Source organism: Leucopleurus acutus (genome assembly GCF_964270905.1).
Source record: "Leucopleurus acutus genome assembly, chromosome: 14".
NCBI lineage: Eukaryota > Metazoa > Chordata > Mammalia > Artiodactyla > Delphinidae > Leucopleurus > Leucopleurus acutus.
The window spans coordinates 29,268,927-29,285,490 of NC_139156.1; the positions used below are offsets into that span (position 1 = coordinate 29,268,927).

At 40.1% G+C, this 16,564-nt stretch overlaps 1 protein-coding gene across 4 annotated transcripts in view; it reads left to right on the plus strand.

Moving 5' to 3' along the window:
• The window catches only part of HPSE2 (heparanase 2 (inactive)), a gene marked incomplete at its 3' end in the record, with an annotated part of 568,642 nt that overhangs the window by 397,748 nt on the left and 154,330 nt on the right, over nt 1-16,564 (plus strand). For all 4 annotated transcript variants that reach the window (XM_082854941.1, XM_082854943.1, XM_082854944.1 and 1 more), the window contains one exon: nt 6,958-7,051. In XM_082854941.1, coding sequence (XP_082711067.1) covers nt 6,958-7,051 — 94 coding nt within the window. The remainder of the gene's footprint in view (nt 1-6,957; nt 7,052-16,564) is intronic.

Here is a 16,564-nt window from a genome sequence, read left to right on the forward strand (position 1 = left end):
ACGGATCCACTCCTGCTCACACTTTTGGTGCCATCACGTGCTGCTACCCTGAAAATTCCCAGAGGTGCCCTGCTCAGAGCCCACTCTGATAGCTGGAGCTGCAGATGGCTTTCCTATCCCTCTCCTTCCCTTCTCCCCTAGAGCTCTTCTCATCACTGCTAGGATCAAGGGCCAACTGCTCCAGCCCCTGCCAAGACAAAGCGTCTCTCCACATGCACTGTGTTCACTGGGGAGAATGATTAGGGCCTGAAGCTCAGGACCCAAAGTGTGCAAGGAATTAGGAGAGAGAAAAGTTCAAGAAAATGGGGCCCTTGGGACAGTACTTGAGCCTTAGGGCCACCCTTTTGGCTCATTGTGGGTTAGATTATACAGATACTCATGCTTTCATTAAATATATTTTTTGAGTACCCATTATGTGCCTGAGGGATTGCCCACCACCCTGACCTTTACTTGTATAATTTTTCAATGATAACATTTTTCCAGGGTACAAACTCTTTGAAATTCCTGAACCGCAACCCTTTAGTCAGCTGGGTGGCTCCTGTATGGATTATATACGAACCGGTTGAAGAAAGCCAAAGAAAGCCTATATTTTGTAGGATTTATTTTTCTAACAGTATTCATTTCATTCAAGCTCCACCTGCTCAAAGTAGTTCTGAACACAAGATGGGAAGACTGACCCATAGCAAAGAAGATGAAGAGTAGTGTAGCCTCAGAAAGAAAACCTAAAGGCATCTGTGAGAAGAATGTGCTCAGTAGGAACCCAGAGTGAGGCCTTTGGAGGAGGGGCAGATACAACTTATAAAGCTTTGGAAAGACTAGAGTCAGCCTCTAGTCTGACTGATTTCAAGGTGTCAGATAGCTTTTATAGGTCAACAGTTGTTCTAATGATTATCCAAGCTTCTCCTCATCCAGTGGGGAAGGCCCCAGTTTTATGGAATTACCTACCCAGGCAGGAGGTTGGGTGTAAGAATTCTGAGCAGACTGCCCCTCCTCCCTGAAAGCAGCAGGCAGCAAAATAGGTCCGGAAATTCCTGAGCATTGGGAAGCCAGCACTAATGCAATTACCTGAAATAAAAGAAGAGGTCAGATAATAAGGGGCAAAGGTTTTTCCTTTTAAAGTAAAGAGCCCGGTAAACAAAACCAGCTGCCCCTGGACAACAAACTCTCCTCATTAAATGTTTTAAGAGGCTAATGGGCATAAGTGGCTAATTTGGAGTACAATCCTGAAGACTAAATCTAGGGGCCTAGAGAAAGGGGGGAGGGGAATCAGGGTTAAAACCTGGCTGGCAGAGAAGAAAGGAGATGAGACCTGCCCCTGGCAGAAGATCCCTAACTGGCCAGAATGGAATTAAAATACGAGTGAGATGATTTCACCTGGAGTCTCTAATATTTCTGGCAGTATCTCTACGATATGGGCTTGGGAATCTCAGCTGGGACAGTTTTAAATTTATACGCTAGTGGAATAGGATCTGGAGTAAGTTTTTAAAATAACTAATTATGGGAAATTTTATGTGTATTTACTATGGAAAGTCTGAAAGGGTACAAGGCAAAATGTTAACAAAGTTTCTCTAGGTGTTGGGTTCATTAATGATTTTTCATTTTCATATTTTAATCTTGTTTATGTGCATTTTCTAATTTGTCTATAATGAGCACTTGTTTCTTTTATAATCAACAGATAAAGGGCAAAATTTTAAATACAGTAAGTCCCCACCATACAAAAGAGTTCCGTTCCAAGAGCATGTTCATAAGTCCAATTTGTTCGTAAGCCCAACAAAGTTAGACGAGGTACCCAACTAACACAATCGAGTATAGAGCACTGTACTGTAATAGGTTTATAATACTTTTCACACAAATAATACATAAAAAATAAACAAATACAAAAAATAAAACATTTTTAATCTTATGTACAATACCTTGAAAAGTACAGTAGTACAGTACAACAGCTGGCATACAGGGGCTGGCATCGAGTGAACAGGCAAGAAGAGTTACTGACTGGAGGAGGGAGAGGAGGTGGGAGATGGTAGAGCTGAAGGATTGTCAGCAATAGAAGATGGAGGGCAAGCTGCAATTTCACGTGAACTAACTTACGTGATTGGACATGCGAATGCACAGTCACATCTTTGAAAGTTCGCAACTTGAAGGTTCATATGTAGGGGACTTACTGTAAGATGAAAGGTATTAAACTAGAAATAAAATTTAAAACTAAGAAGAGCAAGAGAGTTGGTGAATGAATTGGTATGTAGTTCTATTTACCTTGTATACTCTGCCATCTTTGCCACCTCCCCAGGTATGTGCTTGATATGACCTGCTAATCTAGAGGCCAGCCGAGGAAGGAATGATGGTTGCCAGGACTGAGCACAGGCTGTTTGTCCACACACAAAGGTTTCAAGCTCATTGCATTTGTAGTAATAGTTCACAGAAAGGTTATTTCTGCACAGCCTCTCCTGGCTTCAGCTTTTAGTTGAACAGCTCAGCCATTTGTGGTGTGATCCTAGGAGATGCTGAAATTTCAAGGGAGCTTAGAGGAGGACTATGATTTACCTAAAATTATCAGGGTTTACGTGGAAGATGCCAAAGCACCTCTAATTGGCAAATTTCCTTCCTCTCTCTTTCCTTCCCTCAGTCCTTCCTTTCCTGTCTCATTTGTTTGGTCTTCTGGTGCCTTTGTATCCATTACTAAACTAGTTAACTCTTCAGGAGAGACCAGTTGGTAGCTCAGAATCATCTTTATCTTCACAGTGAAGAAGACAGAGGAAAGCAGAGAGACTTGCCCCCAGGTCACTGGACAGTCTGGTGGAATCCAGTCCTACTTCCACTTACCCAGTCTTGGTTAGAAATCACCATCTTTACCATTTTTAACAATTTATTCTTACCAAGTGTCATCACAGGCTATCATGTCCAAATCTAAATGATGTATTGAGCCCTTTACTACAGGCAGCCACTATCAGAGAATCAAAGCTCTGTAACAGGCAGGAGTTTTTCAGATAACCACAGATTGTTGACATTGAATGTTTTCTTAGAAGCTTCACATTTATGAAGGGTAAGTGCAGCAAGCTAATTGTCCAGGGTTACCCATGAAAAAGGCTCAGGTATTTATCAACTCATACCTATGGTTAAATTATCCCCTCTCTTAAAAAGGATTACTAAATTCTGGAGGACCAAAGTTCTTATTTCCATAGTGCAATATAAATGTGGGTTTATGTTTGCAAATAAAGTTGCTGAAACTTCACAGTATAATATGGGAATTCCTTTGGCATCCAAGTGTGAATCTGACTCAGACCGAAATTATTAAAAAGACACTGTGATGGGGGGAAGGAAGGGACTGGGGAAGGGCTGGGGAAGGAAGGGACTCTTATTTGGGCCAAAGATAGAGGCAATGTCCAGGGCCGTATTTGAGAATTTTAGAGGGTCTCTGCCATATCTGTTAACTTCTCTGATTCTCCTAGAGAGCTTATCTACGGCCGTGGCTCCATTCATTACTTACAAACTGAAGAAAACAACCGGGTCAACATTTTCTGTCTCAATTTTTCTCTGTGCTGACTTCTCACATCTCCAAGTACCTGTTGCATATTTTCTCTTTGATATTCTCTGGGTCTTTGATATCTCAGACAGAATAATTTATCTCCTTTGACAAACCTAAAACCCAGTCTGACTAGCCTACGTCTCCTTGGCACCAGTGTTCTCAAAGACATTCTGTCTCATTAGCTCGTGGTCATCATTGACTCCCTTCCTGTCTCTCTTACGCTCTACAGAAGCTTTATTTTATTAGTTCTTTTTTCACAGGCTCTCACTTTTACTTTTTCCGTGATCTGCCTTACTTAGACCCAGATTTCTTCTTGCCTGCACTGTTGAGATAAGATAACCTTGTCACACTGGTTTCCTGCCTGGAGCTTTCCCTGCTCCAGTCTAATTCATAGCCCACAGGAATAGCCTGAGACCAACTGAGAATGATTGAATCCAGCTTGTTAGGTTAAAATTGGGGACAAAAATAGGCTCTAAAAAGCTTAAACCAAAGTTTTTACTGGAATTCCTCCCCCACATGTCACATGAAGGAGGAATTGGACTATTCCCGGGTCCAAGAAAACAGCCATTGAGTGAACAGTAAGAGGGAGCCAATTTTAGACCCATGGTAGAAGAGCCTTCCCTGGATCCGAGCTGTGGTACAGTGGAACAGTACTAGTAGTGTATGAGAGTGAGTTCCCTGTCCTAGATAATCACTTCTCAGGGATGTTGTCACAGGCTTACCTACTTCAGACCACATGACCACTAAGGTCTTTTCAAACTCCAGATTTTTGCAACATAATCACAGCCCTCTCCACCTCTCTCTTTCTCTCTGCCTCCCACCTACTGGAAATCCAGAGTCCATTTTTGCTCCTCCATAATTCCCTAATTCCAAATCCTATGGTGGATAAACATACTGTCTTTCTGCAGACAGATGTTCCCCTGCTCACCCCATCCCATGGCTTTTCAGTCTAGGTTGCTGCCACCTTGGGTACTTAAGTAACCTGGAGGGTAGTTTTGGTTACTGAATACCTTTTATGTGCCAGGTTCTGTGCCCAGAATTTCTTCTCATTTTTATCGGTACAGTAACCCTGTGAAAATACTGTAGGGTTGGGGTTCTTTTTTAACTGATTTTAAAGAAGGGGAAACCCAGTATCATATAGGTAGTATGTGGCAAAGCTGGGACTGAACCAAGGTTTTCTAACTCCAAGTTTCGTGTACTTGAGAAAAGAGACCAAAGGAAGTAGGGGAAGAGTGGAGGTCCCTCAACCGTGGGCCGTGGATTTTGTGGGATAGGAAGCATGTTCACAGGGAATCCTACATATTGAAAAAGTACATCTGGCACTTTTATCTCAATGAGCATTAAACTATATGTGTTGCCAGCAAAACTTATAAACTCTGCTGTTTAAAATAGTTATTGGGAGCTAACAAAGAAAAAAGAGGAAACTATAATATATTTGACTATATATATATGACTATATATATTTGACTATATATATATGACTATATATATATGACTATATATATAATATATTTGACTAGAACATAAAAGAACCCCATTTTTATCATATGCGTAATCATGTAATATACAAATGTTCATGTCCTTCAATGTGTGTTACATTAACATTTCATGAATTATTTTTAATTTCAACACTACAGTGTTTTAATATGCCTAGCTTTCAGGTAGTATACTATCTAATCACAACTTTTAAAAAATTGGAGGTGCTGACAGTGGAGTACTAATAGAAAGAGGTTTGTGAGGTAATGGACATGGACATTACCAGCTCTGTGTGTTGCACATAATAAATATTTATTGGATCTAAGTCTAGCATCTGTACCAGGAATGAGGTGAAAGGTCATGTCATTGGTTTGTTTTATTCCCTAATATAAGTAACCACCCAGATTTTCAAAAGCATGTACCCTTTGACACAATCATCTCACTTTTAGAATTCGGTACACACAGTCAGGCCCCTATTGTTTATGACCCCATCTTTGTGAGCTGAAAATTAGAGAAATCAGAAAAGAACTAACAGTTGTTGAGTGCCTACTATATGCCAGACACTTTAGGTTTATCTGCTTGATCTTCAAACAATCCTGAGTAGTAGATATGTTACCTCTCTCTTAAGAATAAGAAAACTGAGGCCCATAAAGGCCAAGCATCTTGCCCAAGATCACATAGGTAGTAAATACCTGCCTTGGAATTTGATCTCAGATATCTCTGGCTCCAAAACCCATACGCTTTTCAATATACAAATGATTTAAACATTGGATTCTGTGGAAATGTGTGAGGTGGTGAGGGAGGCCAAGGGGAAGGCTGAGTGGGAGGAGCTCATCTCCCACCCTCACTTCAACCAGAGCACCTGGTTGAAAGTGCAATTACAAAAGAATTTTAACCATTCCACTACATCACATATTACTATGGGAATTTAACATTAAAAGGAATTTTTTAGTACTAGAATTATAGTTCTATAATACGTACTGAGAGGTTGGTGTCTTACTAAAAATGGCATAATCTATCATTATCCATCAGCCAAGGAGACCTAAGTGGATTGGAAAAAGCACCCAGGAGTCATAAGCATTGATTTTAATTAAATCGATTTAATTTGGAATTTTGCAAAGATGAGTGCTGGGAGGTTTGAGATAATGAAGGTCACCTAATCCTGGGCTTAGCCTTCAGAGTAAAGATTCACACAGAGAGTCCCCACAAAGCCAGATGGACCTGTTTTGGTTAAATGTTAACAATGTAGTATCAGCACAACTTGATGTTTCACTTAAGCTACCTAAAAAAACTGGAGACACCACCACACTGATGTGTGCCAAGCTTGTTGCTATTTTAGGAGAGGGCACCTGAACTTTAATCTGTCTGACTTATTTGTTTATTCATTTATCCGTTCATTTATCCTGGAGGTGGAAGGAGGTTGACTACAAGGTATTTTGCCCAGGGAAGTGAACTGGAGATTAACTCTTTGAGACCTGCTCACTGCACTAAATCAGATTTTTGTGGTTGGTGTTTTCTTATTTAAAGGTGTGGAAACCTTTCAAAATGTTTGAGTAGTCTTTCAAACCTCTCACATACCTTTATTACTTTAAGGTGGGGGTAGGGATGGTAGGGGGGGTGTTAAATTACTTTCCCTATGGGGAAAACAACTAAGCTTTTTCCCATTACCCAATTGTGTTACAGAGTCCTGTCAGTTCCTATAGAGCAATAAATGCAGTTTCAATGGACAAAGGCTGAAAAAAATCACAATATTAGCCCACAAATGGAGGTGAAAATGAAGAGGTTAAAAAGTATATTATTTGTTTGAAAAGTACCCAGGATCAAAACTTCTTTAGAATGTAAGAGCCCAAGTGAACCCTGGGCTCTTTCCTCAGGCAACAGAGACCTCTGGCTAGAGAAATATATTTGTAGTCTCCTGCTCGAGATTTTCTCTGATTCTCATTTTATTTTTATTCCAGTTGCTACATTGATGGCCGGGTGGTCAAGGTGATGGACTTCCTGAAAACTCGCCTATTAGACACACTCTCTGACCAGATTAGGAAAATTCAGAAAGTGAGTAAAAATCTCTGGGGAAGAAGAGGAGTGAGTTTGGGGGTAAGGTGAGGAAAATGTCACAGGGTTCCAGCTGGGTGTTAGCACTGTGGGTAGAAAAATAGTGCAGTCTGGATTTGCATGGCCACGAGGTGCCTCTCACAGCTGATGATTGCTGTTTATTGCTTTTCAGATTAAGAAGGGTTTGAATGTACCATATCCAAGTTTAAAAGCTTCTCTATTTTTTTTTTTTTTTTTTTTTTTTTTTTTTGCGGTACACGGGCCTCTCAGTGTTGTGGCCTCTCCCGTTGCGGAGCACAGGCTCCGGACGCGCAGGCTCAGCGGCCATGGTTCACGGGGCCCAGCCACTCCGCAGCATGTGGGATCTTCCCGGGCCGGGGCACAAACCCGTGTCCCCTGCATTGGCAGGCGGACCCTCAACCACTGCGCCACCAGGGAAGCCCAAAGCTTCTCTATTTTAATAACAAACATTTTGTAACAGTTGGCTTCTAAATTGTGAGTTTCTTAAGGGAAGAATACGTTTACTTTCTTTTTGCAGGAGTTTATTTTGGGTTAGTTTAGGAGAGAATGATTACATTCATTCAGTGGAGTTGTGGTCTGGGATATTGGCAATTCTGAGCCACATTTACACTATTCCTAGGTGTCTTAGAATCAGCCAAGTAACATCTTACTTTTGTAGAGATGTTGGAGAAGACAAGGTTAAATTAAGCAATTGTATGTAAGTCCTACTGGCACGACACCTGTGGTTAGTAGTTCTCAAAATTGAATACAATCAAAATCACCAGAGATTGCTTGTAGTTTCCAATCTCACTTCTGATGTTCTGATTTAGTATGTCTGGAGTGGATCCCAGACATCTCTATTTTTAATAGTCATCTGTCAAGTGATTCCACCCAATGCAGATCACGTTTTGAAATACACTAGATTAGTTAATTCTGAACTGTGAGGATCTTATGCCTACAATTTCCATCTGCCTCTACAAAATGGTGATATCTCACCTTTAGTTTCCTAGTCAGGTCCTTTTCCAGGGAATGAGGACCTTTTGAACATTCAACTTTATTTTGAGCAAATTAAACACATCTTTGCAGAAAAATAGCAACAGGTAGGCCCCCATTAATATGGGATGAATGAGGGGAGTTCCCCAGTTGTCCAGTGGTTAGGACTGCATGCTTTCACTGCCAAGGGCATGGGTTCAATCCCCGGGCCGGGAACTAAGATCCTGCAAGCCGTGAGGTGCGGCCGAAAACACAAAATATATATGGGATGAATGAATAAATGAATGGGCAAATAAATGAATGGCTCATTATAAAATTAGTTGTGAAAAAAATACTATTTGGAGCAATCATAGAAAAGCACTCTTGATTGCTAAAGGGGAGGTCTGTACGCTTTTCTGTATTCGTACCAATGCCATACTCAGATTACAGAATAGCTTTTGGAGTCTTTAGTGGCTGGGAGGCCTCAGGACTTCTGAATTTCTACATCCCAGTCTGATCCCTCTGGGGATCAGGTGCACTGACCAGCACCCTTATCTGTCACTGTCTCCTACTAGGCAAAGCCTAGGAGAACTAAATGATTTGAAATATCTCTGTCAATCTCTTTGACATTCACTTAGTTTTTAATATTTAAATATTTAATATTTACTGAGCTTTTAGCAAGTACCAGGCAAAGTGCCAGGTGCTGAGGATACAAAATGTAATAAGACATGGTCTCTGCCCTCAAGGAACTCACAGTTTTGAGGTTTAATACTTACTTTGAGCAGGTTGAAAAACATATTACCTAATGGAGTAGAATGTCAGCCTGTTGAACACTACAGTTTGCTAGCACATTATGCTAATCCAATATTAGTTATTGGCCTCTAAAAAGAGAGGAGGAGATTTCTTTCATTCATTCATTCTTTCATTCAGTAGATATTTATTGAGTGTTTACTGTGTTCCAGGCACTATACTAAGTTTCTATATTACAACAGTGTACAAGACAACAAGTCTTTATATTTTTGGCTTTTCCAGTTTTGAGCCTAATGATCTGATCAAAGGATTGTCATTGGAAGTAAAATGATTCAGTGGTATCATGGCACTGTGAGTGAAGGTTCATGTAATTCTTTAAGTAGAATAGGTAGCTCTAGGTCAAAGCCAAGACAAATGGATTAGGAGTTAGGTTCTTCCCTTTCTCCCCACTACCCAGTACTCTCCACCACGGCATACACCTTCACCATCACAGAATGTTCAGAGACTGAAATAAGTGGCTAAACTCACCTCCTGAATTGGCCAGGCAAGGCCAAAGAAACTTAGAGTAAAGGGCTCAAACCCTGTGCTCAATTGAAATTCAGACCTTTAAAAACATGTTTGATGGACTTGGAAGGGGAGAGCTAAGTGCGGTTGCAGGGGGGAGCAGTGGAGTCTCCAAGAGAAATAACCTATATACAGAAGGCACCTGGCAGGGGATGGCTAGAATTAGCAGTAGGACCTGGAGTCACCTTTTGGCTGTTGCATATACAACATGCTCAGAGGTCCCCTCAGGCTTATGTTCCTGTTCCGGTTATGTCTTGCTGTGCAACAAATTACCCCAAAACTTAGCGCCTTAAAACAGTCATCTATTATGACTATGAATTCTGTGGGTCAGGAATTCCCATAAGGATAACTTGTCTTTGCTCCACTAGCTTCAGCTGGAAAACTCAAAGACTGGGGTAATTCAAAGGCTGGCGACTGGAATTATCAGAAGGCTCGTTCACTCATGTGTCTGGCAGTTGGTTGATGTCAGTTGTCAGCTAGTACCTTTGTGGGGCTGATAACGGGAATGCCTCTTTGTGTAGCCTGGGCTTCCTCCCACCCAAGGTTTTAAAGTCAGATGCCCAAGAGAGAGAGCCAGGTGGAAACTCTGTCACCTTTTCTATCTACCCTCAGAAGTCATAGGGCATCACTTCAACCACAGTCTATACATTGAGACAGTCACCAAGACCCATAGGGATTTAACACAAGAGGAAATAAACTTCTCTGGATGGGGGAGTGGAAAGGTTCTGGAAGGGCATATAAGACCAGAAATATTTTTTCAGTCATTTTTGGAAAATAATGTCTGCCAAAGTTCCATGCTCCTTGTTTCATTTAGTAGCTCATTCAGTTATTTCTCTGACTGGTTTTCTTTTTCCAATTCTCTTTTGCAAAGCTCTTGCCAGATATTGCCTTAAATGGGTATCTGCTAGGGGTGTTGCTGGATCACAGATTCCTTGAGCTTTGATCCATGGGATAGACCTTCTATTGGCTACAGCAGCCTGGACCCAGTTGTTAGGGCCTTGAGGATGAGAGTCTCTACCACAGCCCAGGATATGCCAGGTACTGGCCTGACTTGGGGAGATGAGGGCTGGGAGACCAGAGAAGGGTCACCAAGATTTTCCAGTTGAAAAGTTACTTTGGCTGTTCCTGAAGTCCCCTGTGGATGGGTGGGGGTTTGGGGAATTAGATTCCAGGGTACAAACTGGGGCAGAGTGATCAAACTCCTTCTTTTGAGCCCCCAAAACCAATTTGGAGATGGACCAAGTAAGATTTTAATATGTATATAACTAGAACTCTCATCCAAAAGCTAGAAATGGAATCTTTGTCTCTTCTCTATTTTGAGAAGTTCAGGGAAGTCCTAATGACCTCTCCTTAGGTCCATAGTAATGGAAAAAAGGGCAAATTTCCCACCAAAACAGATTCACGTGATATTGGTTAGATAAACCAGTGGTGAGGCTGTTTGAAGAAGAGATAGGATACAGGATTTGAAGTCTAGTGGCTTGGGTTGTATGACCTTGGGCCATTCACGTAACTTCTTTGATTTTGTTTCTTCATCTGTAAAATGAGGATGCTAAGAATACAGTCAGCCCTCTGTATCTGTATCCATGTGTTCTGCATCTGTGGATTCAACCAACCACAGACTGAAAATATTCAAGAAAAAAATTTTCAGAAGGTTCCAAAAGGCAAAACTTGAATTTGCCATGTACCAGCAACTGTTTACATAGCACTTACATTGTATTAGGTAGTGTAAGTAATCTAGAGATGATTTAAAGTACATGGAAGGATGTGCATAGGTTATAATACAAACACTGTACCATTTTATATACGGGACTTGAGCAACTGCAGATTTTGATATCCACAATTGTTCCTGGAACGAGTACCCGACAGATAGGGACCACTGTACTATCCTCCTTCCCTCTTAGAGAGATTAGGAAGGTCACATGAGGCCCTGTTTTGTTAACTGCTAGTGAATGCTAGTTCTTATTGCTATTATTATTGTTATTTCAGTTATTGTGGTTATTTTTTTTACATCTTTATTGGAGTATAATTGCTTTACAATGGTGTGTTAGTTTCTGCTTTATAACAAAGTGAATCAGTTATACATATACATATGTTCCCATATCTCTTCCCTCTTGTGTCTCCCTCCCTCCCACCCTCCCTATCCCACCCCTCCAGGTGGTCACAAAGCACCAAGCTGATCTCCCTGTGCTATGTGGCTGCTTCCCACTAGCTATCTACCTTACGTTTGGTAGTGTATATATGTCCATGCCTCTCTCTCGCTTTGTCTATTGTGGTTATTTTTAATAATAATTTACGTAACTGGAGAAGCTTCATGTTACCTTTATCCTCAACTTGTTCTTTGCTTTTTTCCTCTTTCCTCTTTCTTTGAACCCTGGAGAATATGATAGGTGATATTTTTGGCACCTGAAAGGCAGTGCTAAAAACAGTTGTGGTTTCCAAATTTGGACTGCCACTTAAGAATTTTCAGTTTTCTGAGCAGTGGGTGAATTCTGGTTATGTGAAAATCTATGTGATGCATTTGGAAGCCTAACAGAGACAACGTTTGGACAACCCACTCCTTTGCATGATCCACACACTCTCCCCCTTCCATTAGAATGAGGATAATCATCTGTACTTTGGGAGATGAGTCAAGGGAAAGAGTTGAGAATCTCTCAATGCAGGCAAGAGTCAGACGGGAAAGTGAGAGATGTTCAGGATACAGTGCAGATGGTATGGCATGGATAGCTGGGCTGACTCCAAAACAATAACATAAGAACCAAGATGAACCACTTCGGCTTAAGTCACTTGGACTCTATGATTTGTGTCATCTCCTAGAGGAATCAGAGGAGGAAATAACACTTTTTGATATTATTTTCAGCAATTCAATAGGCACAGGAAGGAGTTGGTGAAATCCCAGTCATAAGGGAAGTATTTCCAAAAGTACTGTCCTTACGATTGCATTTTGAATACTAAATAAAATGAACAATTGGCTTCCCTAATATTTGAAAATGTCCTTCCTTCCTCCCTTCCTTCTTTCTTCCCTTCCTTCCTTCATTTATCAACTGTTTATGACATTCTTGTATCTTCAAGACTCCTGAGGATAAAATGGAGAACAAGACTGTGTGGTGGTTATCCTCAAAGACCTTATGGTCTAATGGGAAAATAGTTAATGAAGCAAGCAATGATAGTAAGATGCAATGATTCCCATAACAGGGGACGTTTCGGGTGCTACAGGAGCCCATGGTGAGATGTATCTACCTTAGTTTGTAAAGGAAGGGAAATTGGGCAAGTCTTCCCAGAGGAAGTGACATTTAGGCTAATTCTGAAAGGATAGACACCTTCTAATTTATACAGTTCTTCTTAGGGTGTGATCAGAGGACTCCTGGTGGTAGATGTATATGGTTGAGGGAATGGTTTACATGATTTATAATATGACCATGATCATTCTTTTGTTAATATCATCATTGCTTATGATTGCTCATAATACTTAATAAAGATTAATTCTTTTGAAATCTCAATAAATGCAGTAACATTATACCCCTTTTTCCAATATATCCTAGTTGCAGTATCATGGAAATAGGTAAGGCAGAGGAATATTTAATCCTTTGGAAGTAACGAATAGATTAAAAAGGAAACTTTTTTCTCAGCCAACTGCTGGTTTACCTACTTATATCAAAGTATATCAAAGGGGAAGAGGGTAAAAGAATAACAGTTATTCTTGAAGATCATAGAATAACTGGATGCACAACTAAAGGAAAATGAGGACAATGACAATGTTAACCTTCTCTAACGAAGAAAAGTGGAAAATGAAAATACCTTAGTAGGGTAAGAACAGTAGTATCACTACTGGAAAAAAAGTCACTGTTTCATTGGTTGATTCATTCATTCACTCATTCATTCATTCATTCAATAATGTTGACGGCTTATTTCAATGTGCCAGTGCCTGCCATAGTGCCTGTCACTTGGCAGGTGCTCAATCAATATTGGAGGGAGGCAGTTAGGGAGTAGAAGGTGAATGAGCAGAGTAAAATAGTGGGAGAAATGTAAAAGAAGCAAAGTAATGTGTATGTCTCAATCGCATTTGGATCTGCTATCTCAGCTGTTCACATGCAAAAGAAGCTAGTCTGCTACCAACTTTGTAACATAGTGTTGAATAGATAGATATTGATTTAGGCAACCAAAAATGGGCTCTGCCTATATGTAGGCACAGTGGGAGAGTATCTTCTGGGTATATGCTTAAGGGTGAAAGAAAGTTCTCTTTGTGGCTCAAAGTAACATTTCAGTCAGTTTGCTAATGCCAGATATTTCATGTTAGAAAAATAATTTTTCATTTTACATTAGGGGGAGGAAGCAGAATGTAAATAACTTGAGAAGAGGCAAACTACACTGATTTAAAATCACACTAAGGTGTTAATATCAAATAATCCTTTCCCAAGAGCAGGGTTTTTTTCTTTGCAATAATTTTAGTTTATTTAAAAAAATTTTTTTAATTGAAGTATAATTGAATTGCCATGTTATGTTAATTACTGCTGTACAGCAAAGTGACTCAGTTATACATATTTGTGCATTCTTTTTCATATTCCTTTCTATTATGGTTTATCACAGGATATTGAATATACTTCCCTGTGCTATACAGTAGGACCTTGTTGTTTATCCATTCTATATATACCAGTTTGCATCTGCTAATCCCAAATTCCCAACCCAACCCTCTCCCACCTGCCTCCCCCTTGACAACCACCAGTCTATTCTCTATGTCCATGTTTCTGCTTCTGTTTCATAGATAGGTTCATTTGTGTCATATTTTAGATTCCACATATAAGTGATATCATATGGTATCTGTCCTTTCCAAGAGCAGGTTTTGATGGAGGGGAAGAGAAACACAGGGCAAAGAAATACTTAAGAGAGTCAGAGGACCCTAACCACAAACTGTGCCACAGTAATACCTTAGGTGACATCCAGGTGTGAGTCTAAGTTTCATGGGGCTGGAAGCTTATACAATGGGGACCTCTTTAAGAAAAAGAAAACAAAACAAATTTGCATGTTTTAGAAATATATCTGACCATATTAACACATTATCATGGCCCTTCCCAGGACATTAGTAGAGGCCTGTGAAAACGGGGAGCTGGAAGTTGACGAGCTTCCCAGTAAATTAGCCTCTGTGACTCAACTTGGCTATCTGAAAATGGGAGAATATGTCCCAAGGGAAACTTTGGCTCTTCTCTTTCAGATATAAGACACTAATGATAAATAGGGGAATCTAGCTGGAAAGGTATGTTTACCACAAAAGAGCTCCAAAGTTTCGGTCAATGTCCTTCCAAGAACCACATTTCCTTGATTCTTAAACACAAACAATTATAAAATGTAACATCAATTGAATAACAGCTGAGGGGAGAGAGTAAACAGCTGGCAAATTTCTTTTGATGAAAAACATTCTGATTTCAAAACCATTAAAATGTGGAAAATGCATCATCAACTGACAAAAGTATAGTAATTGTATCACCTTTTAGGCTACAAATGCCATCTATTGAGTGCATCATATATTACTAACCCATTGAAGAGACCAGTAATTTTTTTCAAGGCCACACTTACTAAGTAGTAAAATTAGAACTCCTAACTCCAGGGCCCACACGCTATCCAATACACCGTTCTGAATCTCCCATGCTAGTTAACCATTAATTTTGTAGCCCATGGAATATATATATTCCTGACCATCCAGGATGAGGAAACCTTTTTAAATAGAAGAATACTGAATGTTCCTGGTGAAAGAATATCAAATTGACCTCTTGGTCAGTTGATATAATCTGGGGTGGGTGTCCTAGAAGTGAAAGCTGAATGAAAGTTGGAGGCCACAATCTTAGGTGATATCTAATATTATCACAATATTAGATAGTGGAAGCAGACAAGGATTTTCAGGGAGTGATTTGCATTCATTCACTGGACACCATTCTTATGTTTCATGTGCACATGTATAGTGAGGTCCTGCTGTGTGGAAGGCAATGACCATATGAAGGACATATTGAGGGAAGGGCCCTGAGAACAAACTGCTACTTGGGGCAAAAATCTTCTTCAGGAGGAAAAGGCAGCTTGGGGTGACCTTCTAACATTTCCACATGGAAGTGGGGAGATTACAGGGTTTGTCTTGAACGAGAGGAAATTACCTCTGAGGCTGGTGGAGCCTATGACTCGTCAGTAGCTAGACAGTAAGCCTGAGGGATTGGTTAGTCATAGAAGAGGACTGGAGAAGGGAAGAAGAGTGTTTTATGTGCAGGTACCTGCTGTCCAGTCTTTCCCTCCACCAGCACTTATCCTTGAACATAGTCATTGCTTTGGGACTGTGAAACTTTCTTCCTCATTTTCTTGCATATGATCATAATTTCCTTGCCTCCCCAGTGACTTTCTTTTTTGTGTATTTTCTTATTTTAATTTTATGTTTAGTTGCAATTACACTCGATTGCTTTTCTGCGGTTTGAGATAACAAGAGCAGAGAATACAATTTTAAATCCTAAAAATGACACAGAAACAGAAGCCACAAATTAAAAATTGATCTGATACCAAAAGAAAATGGGCAAATATGGCACTCCGGAACAGGAAGATGTTAAAAAGAAATTATACAGAAAAAATTAATGAAACTGACAGGAAGTTCATTAGACAGAAGAAATAAATCAGGAAGAATGTGATGAGATATTGGAATTGGCTGAGCTCAGAATAGCTCGGCTTGTCTAACCTGAGAAGGACATATTAAATATGGAGGCAGTTTAGGGAACCAGAAGCTTCTAGTTCTCCTCAAACAGGAAAATTCAATTAGAAAGTGAACAGAGTCCCGAAATGGAACTGTGAGGATTTGATGTTTGCTCTTATGGTTTTGAGGTTATTAGTTATCTTCTCTGATATCTACTCAGCATTTCCATTGGTAAAATATTACCTCTCTCACTTATTAACAAGTAAACTACTTCACTGTCTCATTATTTAACAAGTTTTTAATAAGCGAAGTGGCTGACAAGTATTTTATAGGGCATGCAAAATGGAAAAAAACGTGGCTTTCTCAAGTTGCTTATGGTGTAGGAGGGTGAGGCAAACAGAAAGTTACAACTCAGTATAATAAGGTCAAGGATAGCAATAGGTTCCAAGAACTTTGGAGGCCAGAGGAGAGAATTAATTTTCTGAAGTTTTGAGAAAAGTTTCACAGAGGAGGTAACATTTAAAATAAGCCATGAAAAAAAAAATCAGACAATATGGATGAGGAGTGAG